The following is a 24,557-nucleotide window of genomic DNA, read 5'->3' on the forward strand; positions in this document are numbered from 1 at the left end:
TAGTACAGCCCATGAAGATGTTGTTTCTGATTATGCATCGAAGACACCTCAGTAGCTGTCTGGTGGTACCCCAATGCCTCCAGCAGCCCAAGAGAGTTGAGACCATATTTGAACCTGTCATGGTTTAGAGACGGTATGTATATTTAAAACAAATAAGTGATAAGGACAATATAGTGATGTGTATTGATTTAGGGGGGTGGACCGATTCAAAATACTTATGTTAGGGGAGGCAATAACTAGTACTTCACATATTTATGACAGAGTTGACTTACTGCTCCAAGGCCACCTGCATGCTCCCTTGGACAAATTGTTGAGCCACCGATTCAACCACACCATCACTGTCCTTCATTGTCTTGACAACAAACCTTTTCAGCCCCAGTAGGCTCAGCCAGTCTACCGATTCCTCCAATTTGTTATTCACCTCTGATAGGTCCTCTGCTTTTTTGATCTAGAATTTAAAAAATGCATGACAGGCAATCAAGAATTTTAAACACAGCAAAAGAAACCATACATGTCAAAAATGCTATATTGTTTCCTGTTGCTGTTAGGGAGGATATCAAACGGACATTTTCCAAATGTGCTCTCAGAGTAGTGTGGCTCACCTCCTCCACACTGAGTGTAGGTGCAGGCTTCCCACACACTGCTGCGAAGTCGCTCAGAGAAGAAGTGGGGCCCAACCCCTCCATGGACCACACTGATCATTTTCCCAATGGTTTTATACAGGACTTTGTGATGCTAAAAAGCCCATTTCAAATGTGTGCCAGCTTTATTATCCCTATGATATGTCGCCCTGGAGAAAGTACCTGAAAAAGCCTAATTGTTTTGGCTTAATTTCTGTATTTTACATGAAAATCAGACCTTTAATACAGGTAAAAAGAAGGCTTACCATGAACATCAAGGGACAGCCGTTTCGCTCCTTCCGGACCCTCGAAAATGGCCGAGTCTCTGATGTCCCTCATGAGGAGCCTGTACATCTCCCTGGAGGGACCCCTTGGTCAACTGACCACTCCACTTTGGACTCAACGTACACGAATGCAACATCCATCTTAGCCCCTGCATTCAAGTTTTTGCGTTGAAACGCATACAGGCTACTGTTTAGGACGTTGCCCCTGTGGACATTTATCACGTCGACGATGGGGCAGTTGTCCTGGTCCACTCGGCTCTATAGCGAACGTACAAGGTCACTTACGTCCGTTCTAGAGGGGGGGAGCTCATTCAAAATGTATGACAAATCGAATAAGGATTGATCCTAAGGGAAAATACTCTGACATTAAGGTTTTAAATACTACAATTTGTTTATAAACAAATGGAGATGAGGGAGGTGAAGGTGAGGGAGAATGAGAAAGCGAGTTAGAACGTGAGGGGTGAAAATAAGAAAAGAGCTGCTGTATGGTAGGGTCAGCGATCAGGCAAACCCTCATATTTATCAGCCGGTTTCTCCCTGTTTGCCGCCTTTGGACTCCAGCATTATGCTGTCTCCTGAATGATTGAAATCTGACAGGTGCAAATGTTATAAAAAGTTACACTAACGACACTCAGCATAACCGACGCCGCCCATACTCGCACACCCCACGGTAGCTGCTGCTATAGTTAGCCATACCTAGCTAGTTAGTGTAGTTTAGTCCAGTCCTATGACCCTCCATGTTCAAGCGATATTTGAAGAAAAAGTCAACGAAAACATTAAACAACATAACAGCAATGTAAAGGCCTAGTTTACTCGAACGGACATATTGTTAAATAACAAACGATAACATGGCTAGATAGGCTAACAATAGAAAGGGGGGAGCGTTACATTAGCTGTGCCGTTTAATGTTGACTTTTGCCAGGTATTACCAACCAGAATTAATCTTACCTTTAAACCACCTGATCCTCCTGGGGTAGTTGTAAAGGTGGTTGTCCTTGGTTGGCAAGACTTTAAATGCTGTCTCATGTTTTCAAGGTTTGACACGACTTATTAGTTTGTTGGTGATTATGATTGACAATGTTTTTCACATAGCTGGCTTCACATGCGCCTTAGTTGTTATTGGCCAATATTTGCATATTGTTATTTGACGTGTCTCTTTTTTTGACACATAAAGACCCAAACGGCGTTCCATACACTTAACCAGCATGGCTACTACAGCATTCTGCAGTGATATGCCATCCCATCTGATTTGCATTTAGTGGGACTATTGTTTGTTTTTCAACAGGACAATGACCCAACACACCTCCAGGCTGTGTAAGGGCTATTTGACCAAGAAGGAGAGTGATGGAGTGCTGCATCAGATGACCTGGCCTCCACAATCACTTGACCTCAACCCAATTGAGATGGTTTGGGATGAGTTGGACCACAGAGTGAAGGAAAAGCAGCCTTAAGGTGCTCAGCATATGTGGGAACTCCTTTAAGACTTTTGGGAAAGCATTCCAGGTGAAATTAGTTGAAAGAAAGCCAAGAGTGTGCAAAGGGTGGCTACTTTGAAGAATCTCAAATATAAAATATATTTAGGATTTTTTTAGCACTTTTTTGGTTACTACATGATTCCATATGTGTTATTTCATAGTGTTAATGTCTTCACTATTATTCTACAATGTAGGAAATAGTCAAAATAAAGAAAAACCTTTGAATGAGTACGTGTGTCCAAACTTTTGACTGGTGCTGTAGATTCTATGGACCCTACTGAGTACTCCCAACCCCACTTTTACATCGCCACAAATAAAATACAATTTTCTTTAAGCCAATATGTAATGCATATACAGTGATTTTCATTGTGTAGTAAAAGGCCAGCATAACACTCTGTATTATTATTCAGTGCCCCATGAAATGACACTATATATAGATTCTACAAACTCTAATGAGTACTCTCAACCCCACTTTTACATCCGCACAAACAACCGTTTTTTCTATGTAAGCCTATATGTAATGCATATACAGTGATTTTCATTGTGGCCAATGCAATGGGTGGAGTAAAAGGCTAGCAACACTCCATATGATTCAGTACCCTATGAAATGACACCATATATAGATTCTATAAACTCTAATGAGTACTTCCAACTCCACTTTGAAACTGTCACAAATAATAATTTTTTCATTATAACACCAATATATGCCAGTCTAAAATTAGTATTTTTCAACAGTGGTCTGAAAATGTTTTTAAAAACATATATTTTCCATAAATTCCTTCTTGCATTTGCTAAGAAGCACAATAAAAATCGGCATTAATTCAAATGTATTATCTTTAGAATGATTTATCCACCTTGCAATGTTTTGAAATAGGGGCTTTTACTTTGAAGGTTTCCTCATTATCATATGAACGTGACGTCATCGTTAGTGCCGCTAGCAGAAATATAGTCATCATCGGATATTTACAAAAAGCGATTGGCAACATCTTGCATGTATGCGGAGACAGCTGTTTGAGACTAGTATTTATAGTTAGTTAGACATATCTAAAAATCTGTTGAGCTGTTACACGCTCATGCAGTCCATAACTTGTTGTAAGCGGGCATTGCCGCTCGTGTTCAGAAAAACGAATGACATTTTTTCACATCTCATCGATCGTCTTTCAAGGAAGGACACCTAGCTGGCTAGCTTTAGGCTATCCTTTACTCGAAGGCTAATGATAGGCATGCCGCTAATGCACTAGCTACTGAACATGTCAATTACATTTTGTTTTATTCTTTATAATTGTAGCAACTGGTTATGTTATTGTCACTGTTAGTGATGCAAGCAGTGACTTTAAATCTGTATCATGAATAGCATAGACAGTTTATAAACATAGCTAGCTTAACGGTATTAGCTAGCTTAATGCTATCTAGGTCTCCCCATTGCATTGAATAATTTTGTCAAAGCTATTAGCCAGCTACCGTTCTACTGAAGAGAAATCGCAGCCAAAATGGATTCATTCTTGGACTATGAAGAATGCATCCAGGACTCACCTGCATTTAGGTTGGTAACCTTCACTAGGGCTTGGAGTTTTTCCTGCTCAGGTGTTAAGGAAAAACTCCTTGCTCCTCTACCTGTCACAACACTGGTCTGGATGATTTTAAACAATATAACACTATGACAATATGGTGCATTTCATAGCTCTGATGGTGACTTTCTGGAGACTGGGGAATAATCTGTTTTTATTGGTTTTGCTCAGGCTTACCCTGGATAAGTGTCAAACTGATGTTGCAGAGCTGCAGAGTCAAGTGGAAAAGGTGCAAGGTTCTTTGTGCTCTGAAAATGTAGCAAGCAGCATGATGATTTTGCTTCTGCAGTGATGTCAATTGTAAGTCATAAATATCTGTGTGTGTATACCTCCTGATGCAGGTGATGAAGCTCTGTGGCAAGATGGTTGAATCAGGGCAAGCATACAACACAGCAAATCAGCATTTCCTCGCCGGACTGGCCGAGTTCTCCACGTATCACAAACGTGACAGCGTCATCATGGTATGTATGAACAGGGAGAGGGTTAAAATGTAGGAAAGAAGGGCTTGGGGCAATTATAAGGGACACAAATCATGAGGCTAAAATTGGAATTTGGTTCTGTTTTATTATCACTAAATTGATGTCTGTTGCATTCTACTCTTCTGTCCTCATAGAACTGCATGAGTCAGTTCATTCAAGGACTACAGGAGATGATCAACTTTCATACTGTGAGTTGAGTTCCACTTGAGACGGATGATTGTTGTCCACTTGTTATGTGCTTTAGTCAGCGCAGGTTTTACTCTCCTAGTGGTTCTCTCCTGTCTTTAGGTGCTGTTTGACCAGACGCAAAGAGCTATCAATCAGCAGCTGTCAAACCTTCTCACACAGTATGTTGCCTTACACACACACACACACACACACACACACACACACACACACACACACACACACACACACACACACACACACACACACACACACACACACACACACACACACACACACACACACACACAGGTGCACTTATAACTTGTTATAAGCATGAGCCTTAATAATGTCTTATAACAAGGCTTAGGTCTCTCGATATTTCAACTTACACAAAATGTCTGGAATCTAGTCAGGATCATTATCATTAGGGTAACCTAGCGGTAAGAGCGTTGGGCCAGTAACTGCTGGTTCAAATACTTGAGCCGACAAGATGAAAAATCTCTCGATGCCCTTGAGCAAGGCACTTAAACCTCATTTGTTACAGGGGCACCATACTACTATGGCTGACCCTGTAAAACAACACATTTCACTACACCTAACAGGTGTACCTAACAGGTGTATGTGACAAAAGAAGAAGAGATAATTATAAGACAGTGTACGGGGGTCATACATGCTCATGACAAGTTTTACAATGCATTATAACTGCATCATAATCACTGTCCTTTATGTCTTTGTCATTTAGGTTCATACCACAGCTAGGAGAGACTAGGAAGGAGTTTGTGCGGATTGGGGAGGATCTGGAGACGGCGGCGGTGAAAAATGCCCAGATATACCGCCACAAAGTCACCGATGCAGAGCGCGCCAGCCATCTTCTGTTGGCCACACGCAAATGTCACCAGCACTTTGCCCTTGATTACTGCTTGCAGGTAAATGCAATAGCCAGATGCATAACCACAGATCAATACATACAATTGGGAAATAAACTGCTAGTTATAGTCGAATTTAGTTTGAGGAGGTACTAATTAGGGTTGCAAAATTTCGGAAAGGTGTTAAAAGTCTCCAGCCCCGAATTCTGAAAATACCTGCGAACTTTGGAGACATTTTCTGGAATTTTGCAACCCTACTTGGAATTAGGGATGTTTACACAGGATATGAATTGTTAGCGGAGTGAGTAGCACTCAGGTAATTCTTACTTAGATGATTATTTTCATTCTGCTCATAGTGTAAAGTACACTCAGCTGTGATTTCTTTTTTATTTTACCTTTATTTTAGCAGGTAAGTTTACCCAAGAACACATTCTCATTTACAGCAATGACTTAGGGAATAGTTACAGGGGGGAGGAGAGGGAATGAAGGGAGATGATTAGGTTACGATGATGGTATGAGGGCCAGATTGGAAATGGAACGAATGTGTGATTCCTCAGAGAGCAGATGATGGCTGCTGAAGTAGAGCATTCCCAGCAGAGACTATTTAGCAGAGAACTCAGACGACAAAGGACTCACTGGCAAAGACATCCTGGAACAGAGGGAGGGGTTTATTTGTTTAAGGTTTGAGTAAGCAGGTGAGAGAACACGTTTAGGTACGTCTAACAGAGCAGGAACAGATACTGTATGTCATCATGAACAGGCCGGCGCATAACCAGACAACCCATGACATGGCTAGATATTAGCAAACATGCATTTTAGGATGGCTATTAATGACAAGGATGAGGCCTGGGATCGTGTTCATTAAGGTGGAATTAAAGTAATCATAAATGCAACAGAAAACAAAATATGAGTGTTTCTTATTGGATAAGTGAAGGAAGTCCCTCCTTGTTTCAGTCCATGTTCTTCTGTTTGGTGCCTAATAAACAGAACCCAGAGTTAACGGAGTTACGGCATTCATTTAGGTTTCTTTGGCGATTGGTGAGGTCATATTAATACGTTCAATGCTTTGAAATTCATTTTGTGAAGTTCAACAGATTTTTAGATTGTGGCTTGCATTGTTTTTGTTAATTTGTCCTTTTATCCATTGCTCTTCTTGCAGCTGAATAACTTCAAGGCCCAGCAGAAGCTGGACATCCTAAATTCTGTGAGTCCCAGTTGCTAAGCTGTAGTGGGTGATCTTAAATGCAAACGTAGTTAAATACCCAGGTTAACTCAGTGTAATGAATGACAATAAATAATTCAAACGTGAATTGTGAAGAACATTGGAGAGTGGGCATGTCAGATGTAGATGTAGAATTGGTTGATCAGTCATTCCTATATTGTTTGCTTCAGGTGTTCTCCTACTTCCATGCCCAGTATACCTTCTTCCACCAAGGCTTTGACTTGCTGAGAGACTTGGAGCCCACTATGAAGTCCATGGCCGCACAGGTGAGACGACAGTGACAGACTAGACGATGTGATTGTTAGTTGAGGGAAAGTCACTATAACTAGGGACAGGAGTTTTTACTGACCACGCGACCTGACCAGGAAAAACTCTGTAGCTCAAAGTACCTGGCTTGACTGTAAAAAAAATAAACAAATATTCAGGTTCTCAACAACAACAAAAAAGGACAGTATCTCCGTTCTGTGTCAGTGGCCACTGATTGCATACAGAAGTCAGACGTGCGCTCTTTAAACTGGAGGGTGAGGAGGGGGGATTTTTCCCAAGAGTTAATTAAATTAGCTAGTTTAATGTGAAATGTGTTACATTTAAAATTAAACATTGAAAAGAGACTAAAAATACCATTTAAAAAGTCATTAAAAAATTCTGAGCGAGGAGGACATTTTTACAGAGGAGGTCAAAAGGGCAGGTGCTCTGGCACTGGTTGAGCCCTATCTGGGCTTGTGCTTGCCACTCAGGGAGTATATAGTCCAGAATGCGGCTGCCAATATCATTGTCTACTGGTTCATTGAGATTTCTGATAATATGCCTCTTGACAGCTCGCCCAGCTCTCGACTGAATGTACAGCTAAAAGAAAGGACCTGGAGAATACCCACCTACTGGTCCAGCAGAGAGTGAGTCTTATCATCAGATGCCAGATGCTCACAGTTACTGAAGGATTATCACTTAACTAACACAAATGTGTGTGTTTGTGTCCAGGATGCCTCAGGGGAGCCCATACTAAGTTCCTGTCCTGATGGTGGGGAAACCATACAGGGCTACCTCTTCAAAAGATCTCGGAGAAAGAACAAGACATGGAAGAGGTGAGCAAGAGTAACACAAATTCTTTACTGTGATACCTTACAACTTATGTCACACAATGGCAGTTAATTACTCCCCTGTATTCAACACGTCACTAAATCTCAAATCTTGCTGTAGATGCTGGTTTTCCATTAAAGACAACCAATTGGTGTACACAAAGTCACATAAGGTAGGACAGTTTATTTATGTATTTATTTGGTCTTTTGCGCAATCATTTATTATAGTTGTACTGCAGAATTTTATTACAGACATTTTTGTGTCCTTGAATAGTTGTGATTGACAGTTATCTTCCTGTAGGAGGAGCCTGTTTCGCTGTTTGATGACCTCAGGCTGTGTGCGGTGAAGTCTCTGGACAGCATTGACCGCCGCTTCAGTTTTGAGCTGGTTTCTGTTAAAAAGTAGCTAAGCAGTTTTAATTTCTATATTTTTTGTTCTATTTACATTTTTTCTGAAGTTTTCCACCAAATGTTGTTTAAATGTATCTCCGTGAGGCTTTATCTGTGACATAATAAAAACTCAAGTCATTGAAGATTTAACAGTGCAATCTTCGCAGCTGATTTCAGATACAGTGGAAATATTTTAGTTATATTTTGCATGTGACGCATTGCATTAAAGCAGAGCTCAAGTCCAAGTTATCCCTCATTGACCTGTCTGTCTTCCTCTGCCCAGATGCTGTGCCCTCCAGGCTGACTCAGAGGAGCTGAAGCAGGCTTGGATCAGTGCCGTTCAAGGGAGCATAGACATGGCCTACCGCGAGAGAGTGGAGTCCCAGCAGCCTCAGGTATTTACAACTCAGACAAGCTTACAGACACATTAACAGATTTTCCATGCTACAATATTTAACTACAATTGTCGAGCACTTAGATTTTTGTATAAAATAAAAATTGGCCAAAGAAAACACAAACAAAGTCACATTTAACTAAACAAAACAGCATACCGTCAGTGTCCTATTGACTTATTAAGGAATATCTAGGTAAATACATTCTAACTATGCCTCTCTGTGTGCCCAGCCCAAAGAAAGCCCTCTTCCCCTCCAGAGCGCCTCAGACCCCCAGCCAGGACAGCCTCCTCAAAGGCCTGCAGCGTTGGTTGTGGCCCTCCAAAGTCCGGGGAACCACCGCTGCTGCGACTGCAGTGAGGAGGAGCCACGCTGGGCCAGCATCAACCTGGGTATCACCATGTGCATCGAGTGCTCCGGCATCCACAGGTACTGCCTTGCTAGTGTGTGGTGTTTATAGTACTGGGGGACTGACAGGACTACAGGGCGTGCAGGCTTTTGTTCCAGTCCAGCACTTTCACACCTCATTTTACAGATCAAGGTCTCACACATACCTTGATTCGTTGAATCAGGTGTGTTAGTGCTAGGCTGGAAGTCCTGTCAGTCCCCCTGGAACTTCCCAAGACCGGTGTTACTGACCACTATGTTTCTGTTGTGTTGTGTTTTTTTAACAGGAGCCTCGGGGTCCATCTCTCCAAAGTGCGATCTCTCACCCTAGACTCCTGGGATCCCGAACAGCTGAAGGTACTGTAGCAGAAGTCTCACATACATGTTACAAATTAAAGTTGAGTAGCTCAAGATACAATATTACAATTATGAGTAGTAGCCCTGAGATTTTCCTGACTGCATGACCAGCTGGCTATACCTAGGGCCAAGAGTTTTACTGGTCAGAGCTCATGGTCAGGAAAAAACGAAGGGCCCCTAAGTATGAGGTTAGTTTCTTAACTCTTCTGCTCTGTTCTACTCTGCAGCTGCTGTGTGGTCTGGGTAATGATGTCATCAATGGGATATATGAGTCCAGGTGTGCAGCAGAGGGCAGAGTAAAGCCTAGTGCTGGCAGCCCTCGGTAAGCATTTCGCAACCGTTTCTTTGGCAACACTGTCAAACCCCTTATATTCCCATTACTTCGCTATTTTGGACTAAAATAAAACCCCTTATATTAGTCTGTTCCGATTGAAAGAGACTTACTCCATCAATTGAAAGGCATTGATTATAAAACAGCTACACTGAATGAGCTGAACTCTTAGAAAGGTTCCATCTAGAACCTAAAAGGGTTCTTTGGCTGTCCCCATGGGAGAACCCTTTGAAGAACCCTTTTGGGTTCTAGGTAGAACCCTTTCCACAGGGTTCTACATGGAACTATTTTTTTCTAAGAGTGAACACTGGAGTAGGTTTCAAAAGACTTCACATAGGGCTTTACAATGTTCGATTAGAAACAAAACTACTAAAATAACTCCCTGCACAGTCCCCTGCTTTAACAGTTATTCTCTCTCTCTTTCAGCCCAGAGAAAGAGACATGGATCAAAGAGAAATATGTGGAGAAAAGATTTGTGAAGGATGCCAGCTTGCCTGAAACACGTAGGTCCCTATCGTACTACTCAGCTCTGCAGGGGTTTGATGTTGTTTGTGTGTCTCTGTGTCCTACTCCTAAATTTCCTCTCAGTCCAGTCCTCTTTCAATGACGCTATTATTGTTACTGTAGAGATTGGGAGGGAGAATGCAGGGCGCCAGTTGTACCAGGCTGCTTTCCAAGGGGACCTGGTCACCATGGCATCAGCGTTGGCGCAGGGTGCAGAGGTGAACTGGAGCCACGCTGAGGAGGAGGGACGCACTGCTCTCATTGGCTCAACTTTTGGGGTGAGTAGCGCCATGGACATTACTTAAAGGTACAGTCAGTGATGCACAACGTAATCAGCAATATCAAGCTGCTAAGGACATTCAATCCCAGGGCTAAACTTCTCTGCTGTTTCGGTTTTGCAGTTATCACATTGACGCTATTGAAGTGCACCAATGCAGATGTGCAGCTATTCTGTGATATTCTTGAGTGCATCGTGATGCATCATGCTTATCTGCAACATCACGACAATGTAATATTGCTAAGTCTGTTAGACATAGATTGGGTTATATTTCTATTTTAGCATGGTAGGCCCCTAAGTTTATCCTGACTAGGTAGTTTGTTTTATGTGTATTTTTAAACATGGGGTGTGCACTTGTCTTACATTTTCTGTCTGTCTGCAGGGCTCCCTATCGGCCTGTGAGTTTCTACTGCAGAATGGAGCCAATGTAAACTACCGTGACCAGCGCGGCCAAGGTGCCCTTCACACTGCAGCCACCTGGGGCCACACAGGGTGAGGGTCACACCCATAGAGATACATCAGTTACATATACAGTATATGTATGGTGTTGAATAGAGTTCTGTTTAATTCACACCAATGCTTTCACACAGTCTAGGGTTGGGCAATATTACTATAGTATCATCTATTGACGATAATTGACAGCTAGGTAGCCTGAATGTCAAGACCGTTGGAAATAAATGATCTGTGTGGGTCAGAAAACCACTTGACCCTCCATGGCCAATAACCTATCCTCCTACTAGGCCTATCATAAAAGCTTTAAGACAAGTTAGAATGATATACAGTAGCCTATATCCCAAATATTCAAATAGCCTAAGAAGGTTGACGCTTTAAAGAGGAACACGAATGAAAGTCGTAGTCTATAGGACCTAGGCGTAGGCTATTCTCAATCACAGCTTTATGAGAGCGATAGAACAAACAATATTAAGAGAGGAGGAGGCAAATAGTCCTAAAGCGATTATTATCCAGTTCTAAAGACGGTAGACTTTGCTTCTATTTATAACTCACTACTGTGAGACGGCCCATTTGACTGACACTTTGCTCCATCATGGCATGTGTCACAAAGACACACATAAATCTGTTTCACTTTGGCCAATAGGGGCGATAACATCGTCCAACCATAACACAGTCAGGGAATACAGTATATAGAGCAGGGATGAGCAACACCATAGACTATGGCTGGCTATTTTACAATATCTACACTATGCATGCCCAAAACGTAGCTTCGTTTTAACTGGTATGCTATTGGAACAGTGCCTGTAACTAGGACCCAGAGTTTATGGTCAGTGTAAAGTCCTTGGTCTACATATAGCAGTAGGAGAAGTACTTCCAGGTCAGGCCAGGGGTTATCTTAAGTTTTTGGGGTCATAATCAGAACACACCTCCTACTTGAGAATTCAATAAAAAAGCATGCAAAGAGTTTTACTATGATTTCTGCAGTGCATGATCGGACTAACCAAGTATCTGGCCCCTTTTCTTATTTTTTAAAATAATTTGGTTGCTGACCCCTTGCAGTACCACTTTGAGAACCACTGATGTCTTGGGCTATAGTATATCAGTCTATGATTGGTTAAAATCTGTTTGGTGGGTGCAAATTAATAACGTGTGTATCATGTTTCTCACAGGCAAGTGTGTCTACTTCTAAAAAAGGGAGCCAATCAGTATGCAGTTGACGAGAGGGGGCAGGACCCACTCGCCATTGCCATAGAGACAGCACATGCCGATATTGTTACCCTGTAAGTAAATCCACTCTGAAATGCAGGAAAAGTAGAAGCTTTGTGGTAGTTTGTTAATGGCCTGTATTTTTTGGGGACTGTTTTCCAGACTACGAATGGCTCGCATGAATGAAGAGATGAGAGACTCAGAGGGATTCTTTGGATCTATGGGTAACATTCACTATGTTGATGTTTAATAAAATGCTGATACCTTTTATTTGTTTCTCGCCTGTGAGAAACCTGTATACATACGGGTTGAAAATGGAAGATATGTTAACTGAGAAGAGCCTAAATTGGAACGCAGTGGCTGCCCAGTAACATGCTATACATGACATCAGAGCTCAGGGCCTCCACTTCACAGCTCTGTATGGGTTTTGACCTGTCAACTTTTCTGACCTTGAGCACCACACGTGACAAGAAGTTGCCCCCATCCTTCCCACTAATTGGGCAACTTTTGCAAATGTTTTTTTTGTCTGAGTGAGGGGAATGCTGTTAATTAAGAGGTATTTTAAGTGTATTTTTGAAAGATGAGACGTTGAGTATTATAATAAATACCGCTGTGATGTCATACAAGCAAGCCAAACACCTGTGAATCCAAATGTGTACTTCACAGTTCCATAAAACTCATGGGCATATACAGTGTCAACGTTTATGATCACTATGTTGATGTAGAGTTACAAGATGACATGGCTTCATACCCTAGGTTGTTATAAACAGAATGAGCCAATGTTTGTCTATTGTGAAGAAAATTTGTGGCAGAACATGCACCTAAATGCACGCATGACTCCTTTATGACTCCTTTTTAAAATTGTATTTTATAACTTAGCTTGTCATGTTGGCAATAGAACAAGTTTTCAAAATTATGCCCTCCTGACCCAGATTGCCATTTATAATGGGACGTTTTTGGATTGCATAAACAACAACAGTAATTGTGCTGGGGACAATAAAAGGCCACTCTAAAATGTGCAATTTTGTTTTTTCCCGCAAGTTTTGAGGGAGATACAACTCGCATGCTGACTGAAGGAATGTCAACCAGAGCTGTTGCCAGAGAATGAAATGTTTATTTCTTTACACTAAGCTGCCTCCAACATCGTTTTAAAGAATTTGGCAGTATGTCGAACTGGCCTCAACCGCAGACCACGTGTAACCATGCCAGCCCAGGACCTCCACATCTGACTTCTTCACTTGTGGGATCGTCTGAGAGGGGTGTTGAGGAGTATTTCTGTTTTGCGTGGAAAAACTCATTCTGATTGACTGGGCCTGGCTCCCCAGTGGTTGTTTCAATTGACTGATTTTCTTATATGAACTGTAATTGTTGCATGTTGCGTTTTTATTTTTGTTCAGTATAAAATGCACAGAAAACAGTTCTGCGGTGAACTGTTGTGTCCTCAATTTTGGTCTAATAATTTTCCCATAATCTCCAAACTGTTCCCTTGGAATTGCTACCATGCTTATGCATGTGCTTTTCATATTTCTTCTGTAAGAAACATTTCAATTTAGCCCTATCCGTATAGTCCAATTCCCATGGAATTGCAAGTCGTATTGATTTCCAGAGTTGAGGTGGACCAATCGACCCAACAATGTTTATCTAAACTTTGTGAGTACACTTTGTTCTTTCACCTTCTGTGGTATTTGTCTGTAGCTTGGCTGATGCCACCCACGTGGTACACAGCTAGGGAGAGCTGTGTCCCACTGGTCTGGACAGGAATTCATTTGTTGGTGCAATATTCACTCAGAAATAGAGCACGCTTTGATTGGCTATCTCAAACGTTGAGACCTCTCGTTTGGATGTGAAAATCTAACATTTGTAAAGGAAGAGGGCGGGGCTGTGTGAAGCTGTCCATGACGGTGTTTGAGAGAGAAAGACGAAGAGGAGAACAAACCAGTAAAAGCACAGCCCCCTTCATTATTGACGCATCGTGCTGACAGCATCTAACAGCCTCCCTAGACTCTGAAGTCAGGAGGACTTCGAGTTTTGGTATCAGCCAGACTTCTCTGTCCGTGCTGAATGTGGAAACTCCTACAATGCTATTTTGCTGTGCTGGGTTAAATTAATTAGGGCTCACCATAGCAAAACGTTTTGCAACGAAGACTAAAATGGCTTGTTCTTATTGAACAAGTACAGATAGTTCAGCCTGTTTCACTCTGTTTCATTTCATCCCTACTAAACAACCCTTAATCGAAACACAAAATGTTGCTGAAATGCTTGTGTGTTTCTTTCCAGGTGACGATGAGACATTTCAAGACATCTTCCGTGACTTCAGTGATATGGCTTCTCACGATCCAGAAAGACTGACCCGTCGACAGTTCAGCAGAAGCGGAGAAGCGGAGGGACAGGACAAGAGGATGATGAATGACCAGCACAAGGCAGAGAAGGAGGAGGAAGACACATAGGGAGACTCTCAATTGAAAAATACTCCTCGTGTCCTCTCATCTTGCCTCTTTCTAAAAACCCATTGGAGGAAAAGATCAGACGGGTGGGGCCTCTGGCATTCTCATCCAATGAGTTGTGAGGAGAGAGGACGCAAGGATTATGCAATAGAGATTCTCCCATGTAAATAAAGAGGAGGAGACCTAGGGTTGGGAATTATAAAGGAAAAGGGTCATTACCACTTTTCAGGTCAAGAATGGGGAACCCAGGGGTGAATTCAATGAGGTGAAACATTCACATCGTTGCAGGTAGAAATGACATGACTCTCAGTTCTACATAACAGACACTCACACCTAATATATACAAAACATTTACAGTATATCTAAACATTCCGTAAAGTTGCACCCTCCTGGTCCTTCAGGGCTGCAGTGTCTGACAGTTGTAATATAATAATAATAATAATATTTGCCATTTAGCAGACGCTTTTATCCAAAGCGACTTACAGTCATGTGTGCATACATTCTACGTATGGGTGGTCCCGGGAATCGAACCCACTACCCTGGCGTTACAAGCGCCATGCTCTACCAACTGAGCTACAGAAGTTGTCATTGTGCCTCAGCAGTTAAATAACAAATCAAATTCTGACTTGAACATAGTAAAAACATTTTTTTTTTACTTGCTTCAGTTTTGAGGCACACTTTTGAAGTTATTAGAAAAGTTACCTGAACATTTTACAAAGAAAAATGAAACTTAAACTACTAGGTCTACTGCTACAAGGAAGCAAACAGGATCTCAATCCTGTTTAGAACTTATAATATTAAATGTTACAGTCTTGAATACTGGTCAGTAGACCCTTAAACCCTCAAGGAATGAATGCTCCCATTCTTGTGAATGGATGTTTCATAGGATGGATGCATATGAACTGTGTTTGCACAGTCTGCTGTAATGACCAAAAAGGACATAAATAAGGAATATAAAAGGGTTACATATTGAAATACTAAAGTATTATATTTATGTATTGTTATTAGCAACTCCAATATTTCAGATGTTATTAGATGACTTACACTTACTGACTGAACTGCTACATGCAATAGCCTATACTTGTTGCTACTTACAGGTAATCTGAGGGAACAGTTGATTCTTGCTGAATGTGGGGTAATATAATAATAATATAATATATGCCATTTAGCAGACGCTTTTATCCAAAGCGACTTACAGTCATGTGTGCATACATTCTATGTATGGGTGGTCCCGGGGATCGAACCCACTACCCTGGCGTTACAAGCGCCATGCTCTACCAACTGAGCTACAGAAGGACCACCGGGGTGTGTAGGACAACCGGGGTGTATTCACTAGGAGCCAAACAGGACGAAACAGGGAGGGACCTACCCAAATCTGTTCAATAAGAACTCTCATTTTCATTGCAGAACATTTTCTATTGTGAAACATTTTTGTACAGTGTGTACTAATGATTACACCCCAGTTAATCTTTCAATTTGAGTCTGGATCAATCCCATTGAAAGCAATGGCTCCTTATAAAAGATTATGTTTTTGTTTGCAGAGGAAATAAGTGGACCAAAACTATAAAACGAGAATGCAGGGATTTAGAATGTATTATAAAGTGGGTAGTTTGGGTCCTGGATTATAATTGGCTGAAACAGCATTTCAGCTGTGTGTATATCAGACAATATGACGCAGAATACTTGTTTACTGTTCTACTTGTGTTGGTAACCAGTTTATAATGGCAATTAGGCATCTTGGGGGTTTGTGGTATATGGCCAACATTCCACATCCCCTTGGGCCCTATTGCTTAAATATAGGCCTATTATATGTGATTTTACTGTGGCACAGTCAGATATAATAAAAATGTGTCAATACTGTTTTGAGTTTTTATTGGATTATGGTGCACAGTGTCCCAAATGTGATTGAAATAATGAGTAAATGATGAGTACAGTCCTTAATGGAAAAGTTATATTTTACAAACAAATCTCTATTTTGTATGTAAATGGATTGTTATAGAAGGGTCCAGACAAATATTTTGTGATTTCCCCTTTTATAGAAATTGACCCCAAACAGCAAATCACTACCTCATCCTCGTTGTGTAGTATGTGGGTCCCAAAAAAGACGTGAAAATGGCACAAAAAAACAACATAATTTTAGAAACAGCAAAGCTCTCAGTATTGTGATGCAGGTCTTTAGCTGTTGTACACATGAAATTGTGTCATACTGAACTTTATACACAACTTTATATTCCATTTGGTTGTGACTCCAGAGATACCCCTGTCCATTTTACAGGTAAATAAAGGAAACACTGAACTAAATGAGGGGTACAAAATACACTGCTCAAAAAAATATAGGGAACACTTAAACAACACAGTGTAACTCCAAGTCAATCACACTTCTGCGAAATCAAACTGTCCACTTAGGAAGCAACACTGATTGACAATAAATGTCACATGCTGTTGTGCAAATGGAATAGAAAACAGGTTGAAATTATAGGCAATTAGCAAGACACCCCCAATAAAGGAGTGGTTTTGCAGGTGGTGACCACAGACCACTTCTCAGTTCCTATGCTTCCTGGCTGATGTTTTGGTCACTTTTGAATGCTGGCGGTGCTTTCACTCTAGTGGTAGCATGAGACGGAGTCTACAACCCACACAAGTGGCACAGGTAGTGCAGCTCATCCAGGATGGCACATCAATGCGAGCTGTGGCAAGAAGGTTTGCTGTGTCTGTCAGCGTAGTGTCCAGAGCATGGAGGCGCTACCAGAAGACAGGCCAGTACATCAGGACGTCGAGGAGGCCGTAGGAGGGCAACAACCCAGCAGCAGGACCGCTACCTCCGCCTTTGTGCAAGTAGGAGCAGGAGGAGCACTGCCAGAGCCCTCCAGCAGGCCACAAATATGCATGTGTCTGCTCAAACGGTCAGAAACAGACTCCATGAGGGTGGTATGAGGGCCCGACGTCCACAGGTGGGAGCTTACAGCCCAACACCGTGCAGGACGTTTGGCATTTGCCAGAGAACACCAAGATTTGCAAATTCACCACTTGCGCCCTGTGCTCTTCACAGATGAAAGCAGGTTCACACTGAGCATGTGACAGACGTGACAGAGTATGGAGACGCCGTGGAGAACGTTCTGCTGCCTGCAACATCCTCCACCATGACCGGTTTGGCAGTGGGTCAGTCATGGTGTGGGGTGGCATTTCTTTGGGGGGCCGCACAGCCCTCCATGTGCTCGCCAGAGGTAGCCTGACTGCCATTAGGTACCGAGATGAGATCCTCAGACCCCTTGTGAGATCATATGCTGGTTCGGTTGGCCCTGGGTTCCTCCTAATGCAAGACAATGCTAGACCTCATGTGGCTGGAGTGTGTCAGCAGTTCCTGCAAGAGGAAGGCATTGATGCTATGGACTGACCCGCCCGTTCCCCAGACCTGAATCCAATTGAGCACATCTGGGACATCATGTCTCGCTCCATCCACCAACGCCACGTTGCACCACAGACTGTCCAGGAGTTGGCGGATGCTTTAGTCCAGGTCTGGGACGAGATCCCTCAGGAGACCATCCGCCACCTCATCAGGAGCATGCCCAGGCGTTGTAGGGAGGTCATACAGGCATGTGGAGGCCACACACACTACTGAGCCTGATTTTGACTTGTTTTAAGGACATTACATCAAAGTTGGATCAGCCTGTAGTGTGGTTTTCCACTTTAATTTTGAGTGTGACTCCAAATTCAGACCTCCATGGGTTGATACATTTGATTTCCATTGATAATTTTTGTGTGATTTTGTTGTCAGCACATTCAACTATGTAAAGAAAAAAAGTATTTAATAATACTATTTCATTCATTCAGATCTAGGATCTGTTATTTTAGTGTTCCCTTTATTTTTTTGAGCAGTGTATATTGAAAGCATGGAGTGCTTCCACACAGGAAGTTCCAGGCACTTGTAGAATATATACCAAGGTGCACTGAAACTGTTCTGGCTGCTTGTGGTGTCTCAACGCTCTGTAAGGTGTTGGTGTTTCCGTTATTTTGGCAGTTACCTGTAGCAGCAAATGGGAAAATGGGACCACTGGAAAAGGGAATAAATATAACATTGCGGATAAAGTTTGGAATGATACAATTTCATGTGTACAACATCTAGACCTGCATCACTATACTGAGAGATTTGCCGTTTCTAAAATGACGTTTTGATGTGTTTTGTTCATGTTTTTTTCAGGGCCCCTAATACAACACAACGAGGGTGAGGCAGTGCTGTTTGGGGTATGTTTCTCTAAAACATGTGAAATCTCAAGAAAGGTGTCTGGACCCTATTTACATTTAAAAAAAGAGAGATTTGGTTATAAAAATAAAACATTTCCTTTAATGTAAAGTAGCCTACTGTACAACAAGAGTCTCGAAGAGCTTTAAAATACATGCGCATAAGACTACGTCATTCGAAGAGCGACCTAAACTGAACGCATGAGCATATGACGGCGCCAGTCCTTTGACCCCATTTTGGACATCGCATGACTGTTTTATACAGCTACTTGCTAATGTTGATCAATTTGCTATTGCTTTAATTTGTTGACCGACCAGAGACACTATCATTGCTGGCTAGCTTCCAGACTCATCTGCCTAGGGGATCTTATTTCCTTAGCTGGATCTTGTCGTTGTTCAAGTTGTGGTTGCTAACTAGCTAGCAGCAGGGCCCATTTTCGATGCAGATTGCTTGTTTCAGGAAACTTGCATTTTCTCGTTGACTCAATTACCACAGATACAATTGATTATTCGCCGAGCCTAGGTACTGAGTTGATTGTCCATAGTGTCCTTCGGACAAATGGATGGCGAAGAGGACGAATTCTTCTCCGGGAACCACTCTGGTAAGACCTACTTTGATCCCGGCTCGGCGCTGAATACTGTAGCTTGCTAACGTTAGCCTAAGGAAGTACATTATATAATATCATTTTAAACATTAAAATACATTTTACAGAAGGTTTCACAATGCATTAAGTGTGTGCCCTCTGGCCACTCGGGTGGTATGTCTTGTGGGGTATGCATGGGTGTCAGAGCTGTGTGTTAGTAGTTTAAACAGACAGCTCGGTGCATTCCTCTTGTCAACACTTCTTACAAAAACAAGTAGTGACGAAGTAAATCTTTCCTCTACTTTGAGCCATGAGAGATTGACATGCGTATTATTAATGTTAGCTCTCCGTGTATATTTAAGGGTCAGTTGTAATTTCCCCAAGTCCCTATATGGCACCTGACCACACAACTGGGCAGTAGTCCAGCTGTGACAAAACGAGGGTTACTGTTGCATCATTGTTATTGTGTGCACGGTCCTCATGCCCGTTGTATATGATACTAATATTTGTAAACATTAATTCTGGAATGCCAAAAAAATGTGTTGGTTATGTCCTGGTACTGTAGATGGTGGTGGCACCCCGGTACAGGACGAACATGCTCCTGGTTCAGATGGGGAAGAGGTGATGAGGAATGAGCCACGCCACTCTGAGGTAAGGGGACAGTTATCTAAGCAAGACGTTAAGATAACCAGTATGGTGGTCAAGCCCTCTTGATTTCCAGACCATTTTGCACATACCGATTTAACATTTAAAAATAAATATACAGTACCAGTCAAAAGTTGACTATTTTCTACATTGTAGAATAATAGTGAAGACATCAAAACTATGAAATAACACGTGGAATCATGTAGTAACCAAAAAAGTGTTAAACAAATAAAATATATTTTATATTTAAGATGCTTCAAAGGAGTCACCCTTGATAACAGCTTTGCACACTCTTGGCATTCTCTTAACCAGCTTCACCTGGAATGCTTTTCCAACAGGCGTTTCCACATATGCTGATTACTTGTTGGCTGCTTTTCCTTCACTCTGCGGTCCAACTCATCCCAAACCATCTCAATTGGATTGAGGTCATGTGATTGTGGAGGCCAAGTCATCTGATGCTGCATTCCATTAGTCTTCTTCTTGGTCAAATAGCCCTTACACAGCCTGGAGGTGTGTTTCAAAATCAAATCAAATTGTATTGGTCACATACACATGGTTAGCAGATGTTATTGAGTGTAGCAAAAAGCTTGTGCTTCTAAGTTCCGACAGTGCAGCAATATCTAACATGTAATCTAACAATTCCACAACTACCTAATACACACATCTAAGTAAAAATCAAATCAAATTTATTTGTCACATACACATGGTTAGCAGATGTTAATGCGAGTGTAGCGAAATGCTTGTGCTTCTAGTTCCGACAATGCAGGAATAACCAACAAGTAATCTAACTAACAATTCCTAAACTGCTGTCTTATACACAGTGTAAGGGGATAAAGAATATGTACATAAGGATATATGAATGAGTGATGGTACAGAGCAGCATAGGCAAGATACAGTAGATGGTATCGAGTACAGTATATACATACATATAAGATGAGTATGTAAACAAAGTGGCATAGTTAAAGTGGCTAGTGATACATGTATTACATAAGGATGCAGTCGATGATATAGAGTACAGTATATACGTGAATATATGAGATGAATAATGTAGGGTAAGTACATTATATAAGGTAGCATTGTTTAAAGTGGCTAGTGATATATTTACATCATTCCCTTCAATTCCCATTATTAAAGTGGCTGGAGTTGAGTCAGTGGTGGCTGTTTAACACTCTGATGGCCTTGAGATAGAAGCTGTTTTTTAGTCTCGCGGTCCCAGCTTTGATGCACCTGTACTGACCTCGCCTTCTGGATGATAGTGGGGTGAACAGGCAGTGGCTCGGGTGGTTGATGTCCTTGATGATCTTTATGGCCTTCCTGTAACATCGGGTGGTGTAGGTGTCCTGGAGGGCAGGTAGTTTGCCCCCGGTGATGCGTTGTGCAGACCTCACTACCCTCTGGAGAGCCTTACGGTTGAGGGCGGAGCAGTTGCCGTACCAGGCGGTGATACAGCCCGCCAGGATGCTCTCGATTGTGCATCTGTAGAAGTTTGTGAGTGCTTTTGGTGACAAGCCAAATTTCTTCAGCCTCCTGAGGTTGAAGAGGCGCTGCTGCGCCTTCTTCACGATGCTGTCTGTGTGAGTGGACCAATTCAGTTTGTCTGTGATGTGTATGCCGAGGAACTTAAAACTTGCTACCCTCTCCACTACTGTTCCATCGATGTGGATAGGGGGGTGTTCCCTCTGCTGTTTCCTGAAGTCCACAATCATCTCCTTAGTTTTGTTGACGTTGAGTGTGAGGTTATTTTCCTGACACCACCCTCCGAGGGCCCTCACCTCCTCCCAGTAGGCCGTCTTGTCGTTGTTCGTAATCAAGCCTACTACTGTTGTGTCGTCTGTTGGAGGAGTGCATGGCCCCAGTGTTGAGGATCAACAAAGTGGAGATGTTGTTTCCTACCTTCAACGCCTGGGGGCAGCCCGTCAGGAAGTCCAGGACCTGTTGAAAAACAAATGACAGTCCCACTAAGCGCAAACCAGATGGGATGGCGTATCGCCAGCCATGCTGGTTAAGTGTGCCTTGAATTCAAAATAAATCACTGACCGTGTCACCAGCAAAGCACCCCACACCACCTCCTCCATGCTTCACGGTAGAAACCACACGTGTACATCATCCGTTCACCTACTCTGCGTCTCACAAATACATGACGGTTGGAACCAAAAATCTCAATATTTGTAGCTAGTCACACCTGTTAATTAAAATGCATTCCAGGTGACTACTTCATGAAGCTGGTTGTGGGAATGGGCAAAGTTGTCATTAAGGCAAAGGGTGGCTACTTGTAGTAAACAAAAAGTGAGATTCTTCATGATTCGTGTGTTATTTCATAGTTTTGAAGTCTTCACTATTATTCTACAATGTAGAAAATAGTAAAAATAAAGAAAAACCTTTGAATGAGTAGGTGTGTCCAAACCATTGACTGGTACTGTAATATCCCATGGTTCTATGCTGACCATTTTTGGAAGGAAAAATGTAGGCTCACACAGAGATTTAGGAGCACAATGAAAAATGAGGTAATAATTGACACAAAATAATAATAATTTTTCTAGGGCCACTAAATAATAATGTCAGGTCGAACAGCAAAATATTTAGGGACATATGTAAGTAAAATGGTCACACTAGATCCTTGTATCCATTCCTAACTGTAGAATTATAAAGCATTTTATATTTCTGTTTTTTTTATTCAGGATGAGAATAATGATGGTGAGGGAGCTGCTCAGGCCATGGAGACAAACGGCGTGGCCAGCGGGTCAGACAACAAGTGCCCCGAACGGGCGGACGGGGACTCTGAAGGGGAGGCCCCTGGGCCTGCAGACAGCGATAACAAGGAGGAGTCCCCTCCCAAACGCGGAGGCAACGCCTCCGACATAGAGGAGTCCCCTCCCAAACACGGAGGCGGCACCTCCGACATAGAGGAGTCCCCTCCCAAACGGGGAGGCGGCACCTCCGACATAGAGGAGTCCCCTCCCAAACGGGGAGGCGGCACCTCCGACATAGAGGAGTCCCCTCCCAAACGGGGAGGCGGCACCTCCGACATAGAGGAGTCCCCTCCCAAACGGGGAGGCGGCACCTCCGACATAGAGGAGTCCCCTCCCAAACGGGGAGGCGGCACCTCCGACATAGAGGAGTCCCCTCCCAAACGGGGAGGCTGCACCTCCGACATAGAGGAGTCCCCACCCAAACGGGGAGGCAGCACCTCCGACATAGAGGAGTCCCCACCCAAACGGGGAGGCAGCACCTCCGACATAGAGGAGTCCCCACCCAAACGGGGAGGCAGCACCTCCGACATAGAGGAGTCCCCACCCAAACGGGGAGGCAGCACCTCCGACATGGAGGAGAAAGAAACCAAACGGGGAGGCAGCACCTCCGACATGGAGGAGTCCCGGCCCAAACGCGGAGGCAGCACCTCCGACATGGAGGAGAAAGAAACCAAACGGGATGCAGCCGGGAGCGACTCTGAGAATGAGAATCGGCCCCCAGCCCGGAGCAGACACTCGTCTGCACACAGTGACTCTGAGATTGAAGCGCCCAAACACAAAGTGCAGATAGAGTCTGATGGAGAGGAGGGCGGCAAGAATAAAGGGAAGTGGAAGGCTGTAATGCACTCCGACAGTGAGGATGAGGTGGAGGCTCGGCCAGCGAAAGCAGCTGCAGGCAGTGACCAGGAGAAGGAGAGTCCCGCAAAACTGGTGGGGGAAGTTAGTGAGGATGACGACGAGATGCCAAGTAGGTGCAATTTACATCAGTTGACTCTTGTTAAGTGCACAATCTACTAATCCCTATTCAAATATATTTTCTATTCACTTGCTCTAGATATCGACATGCTCTGGTTTAGTACACGCATTCATACTACAACATTTCCATGTTATTGTTTAAACCAGGGTTCCCAAACTTTTTATAGTCCTGTACCCCTTCAAACATTCAACCTCCAGCTGCGTACCAGGGTCAGTGCACTCTCAAATGTTGTTTTTTGCCATCATTGTAAGCCTGCTAAACACAGTATACGATACATTTATTAAACATAAGAATGAGTGTGAGTTTTTGTCACAATGCGGCTTGTGGGAAGTGACAAAGAGCTCTTATAGGACCAGGCCACAAATAATAATATAATAATCAATAATTTTGCTCTTTATTTAGCAATCTTACATATAAAACCTTATTTGTTTGATATTTTTTTTTTGAATAACCACTGGTAAGTGAGAAGGGAGTGCATCCTTGACTGGATGCACATAACTCTGCAATGTTGGGTTGTATTGGAGAGTCTCAGTCTAAAATCATTTTCCACACACAGTCTGACTGTATTTTTATTTGATTTATTTTACCTTTATTTAACCAGGCAAGTCAGTTAAGAACATATTCTTATTTTCAATGACGGCCTGGGAACAGTGGGTTAACTGCCTGTTCAGGGGCAGAACGACAGATTTGTACCATGTCAGCTCGGGGGGTTTGAACTCTCAATCTTCCGGTTACTAGTCCAACGCTCTAACTACTAGGCTACGCTGCCGCCCCTATTTAGTTCTCATGCTAGTGAGGGCTGAGAATCCACTCTCCCATAGGTATGTGGTTGCAAAGGGCATCAGTGTCTTAACAGCACGATTT

At 42.7% G+C, this 24,557-nt stretch overlaps 2 protein-coding genes across 6 annotated transcripts in view; both read left to right on the top strand.

Moving 5' to 3' along the window:
* Positions 1-3,318: 3,318 nt before the first annotated feature.
* Positions 3,319-16,359, top strand: zgc:162872 (BAR_ACAPs and ArfGap_ACAP domain-containing protein). Its single transcript, XM_046295014.1, has 22 exons — positions 3,319-3,922; positions 4,119-4,176; positions 4,289-4,408; positions 4,561-4,614; positions 4,715-4,773; positions 5,337-5,520; positions 6,620-6,664; positions 6,853-6,948; positions 7,501-7,575; positions 7,661-7,764; positions 7,880-7,931; positions 8,060-8,160; positions 8,432-8,543; positions 8,773-8,969; positions 9,215-9,284; positions 9,512-9,606; positions 10,042-10,118; positions 10,243-10,397; positions 10,779-10,888; positions 12,019-12,129; positions 12,218-12,279; positions 14,333-16,359. Exons 1-22 carry the CDS (start codon positions 3,870-3,872, stop codon positions 14,500-14,502), a joined length of 2,160 nt encoding a protein of 719 aa, XP_046150970.1. The 5' UTR covers positions 3,319-3,869; the 3' UTR covers positions 14,503-16,359.
* A 2,567-nt stretch (positions 16,360-18,926) lies between these two features.
* LOC123993163 (protein IWS1 homolog) overlaps positions 18,927-24,557 on the top strand; it is a 30,651-nt gene continuing 25,020 nt past the window's right edge. The window contains exons 1-4 of one of the 5 annotated variants that reach the window (XM_046295017.1): positions 18,928-19,340; positions 19,888-19,973; positions 22,646-23,231; positions 23,274-23,684. In XM_046295017.1, the coding sequence (XP_046150973.1) occupies positions 19,298-19,340; positions 19,888-19,973; positions 22,646-23,231; positions 23,274-23,684 (1,126 nt within the window). In that variant the 5' untranslated portion in view covers positions 18,928-19,297. Of the gene's footprint in view, positions 19,341-19,887; positions 19,974-22,645; positions 23,685-24,557 lie in introns of all 5 variants that reach the window. The other 4 variants (XM_046295018.1, XM_046295016.1, XM_046295015.1 and 1 more) reach the window with 4 other exon arrangements.

Source organism: Oncorhynchus gorbuscha, linkage group LG13, assembly GCF_021184085.1.
Source record: "Oncorhynchus gorbuscha isolate QuinsamMale2020 ecotype Even-year linkage group LG13, OgorEven_v1.0, whole genome shotgun sequence".
NCBI lineage: Eukaryota > Metazoa > Chordata > Actinopteri > Salmoniformes > Salmonidae > Oncorhynchus > Oncorhynchus gorbuscha.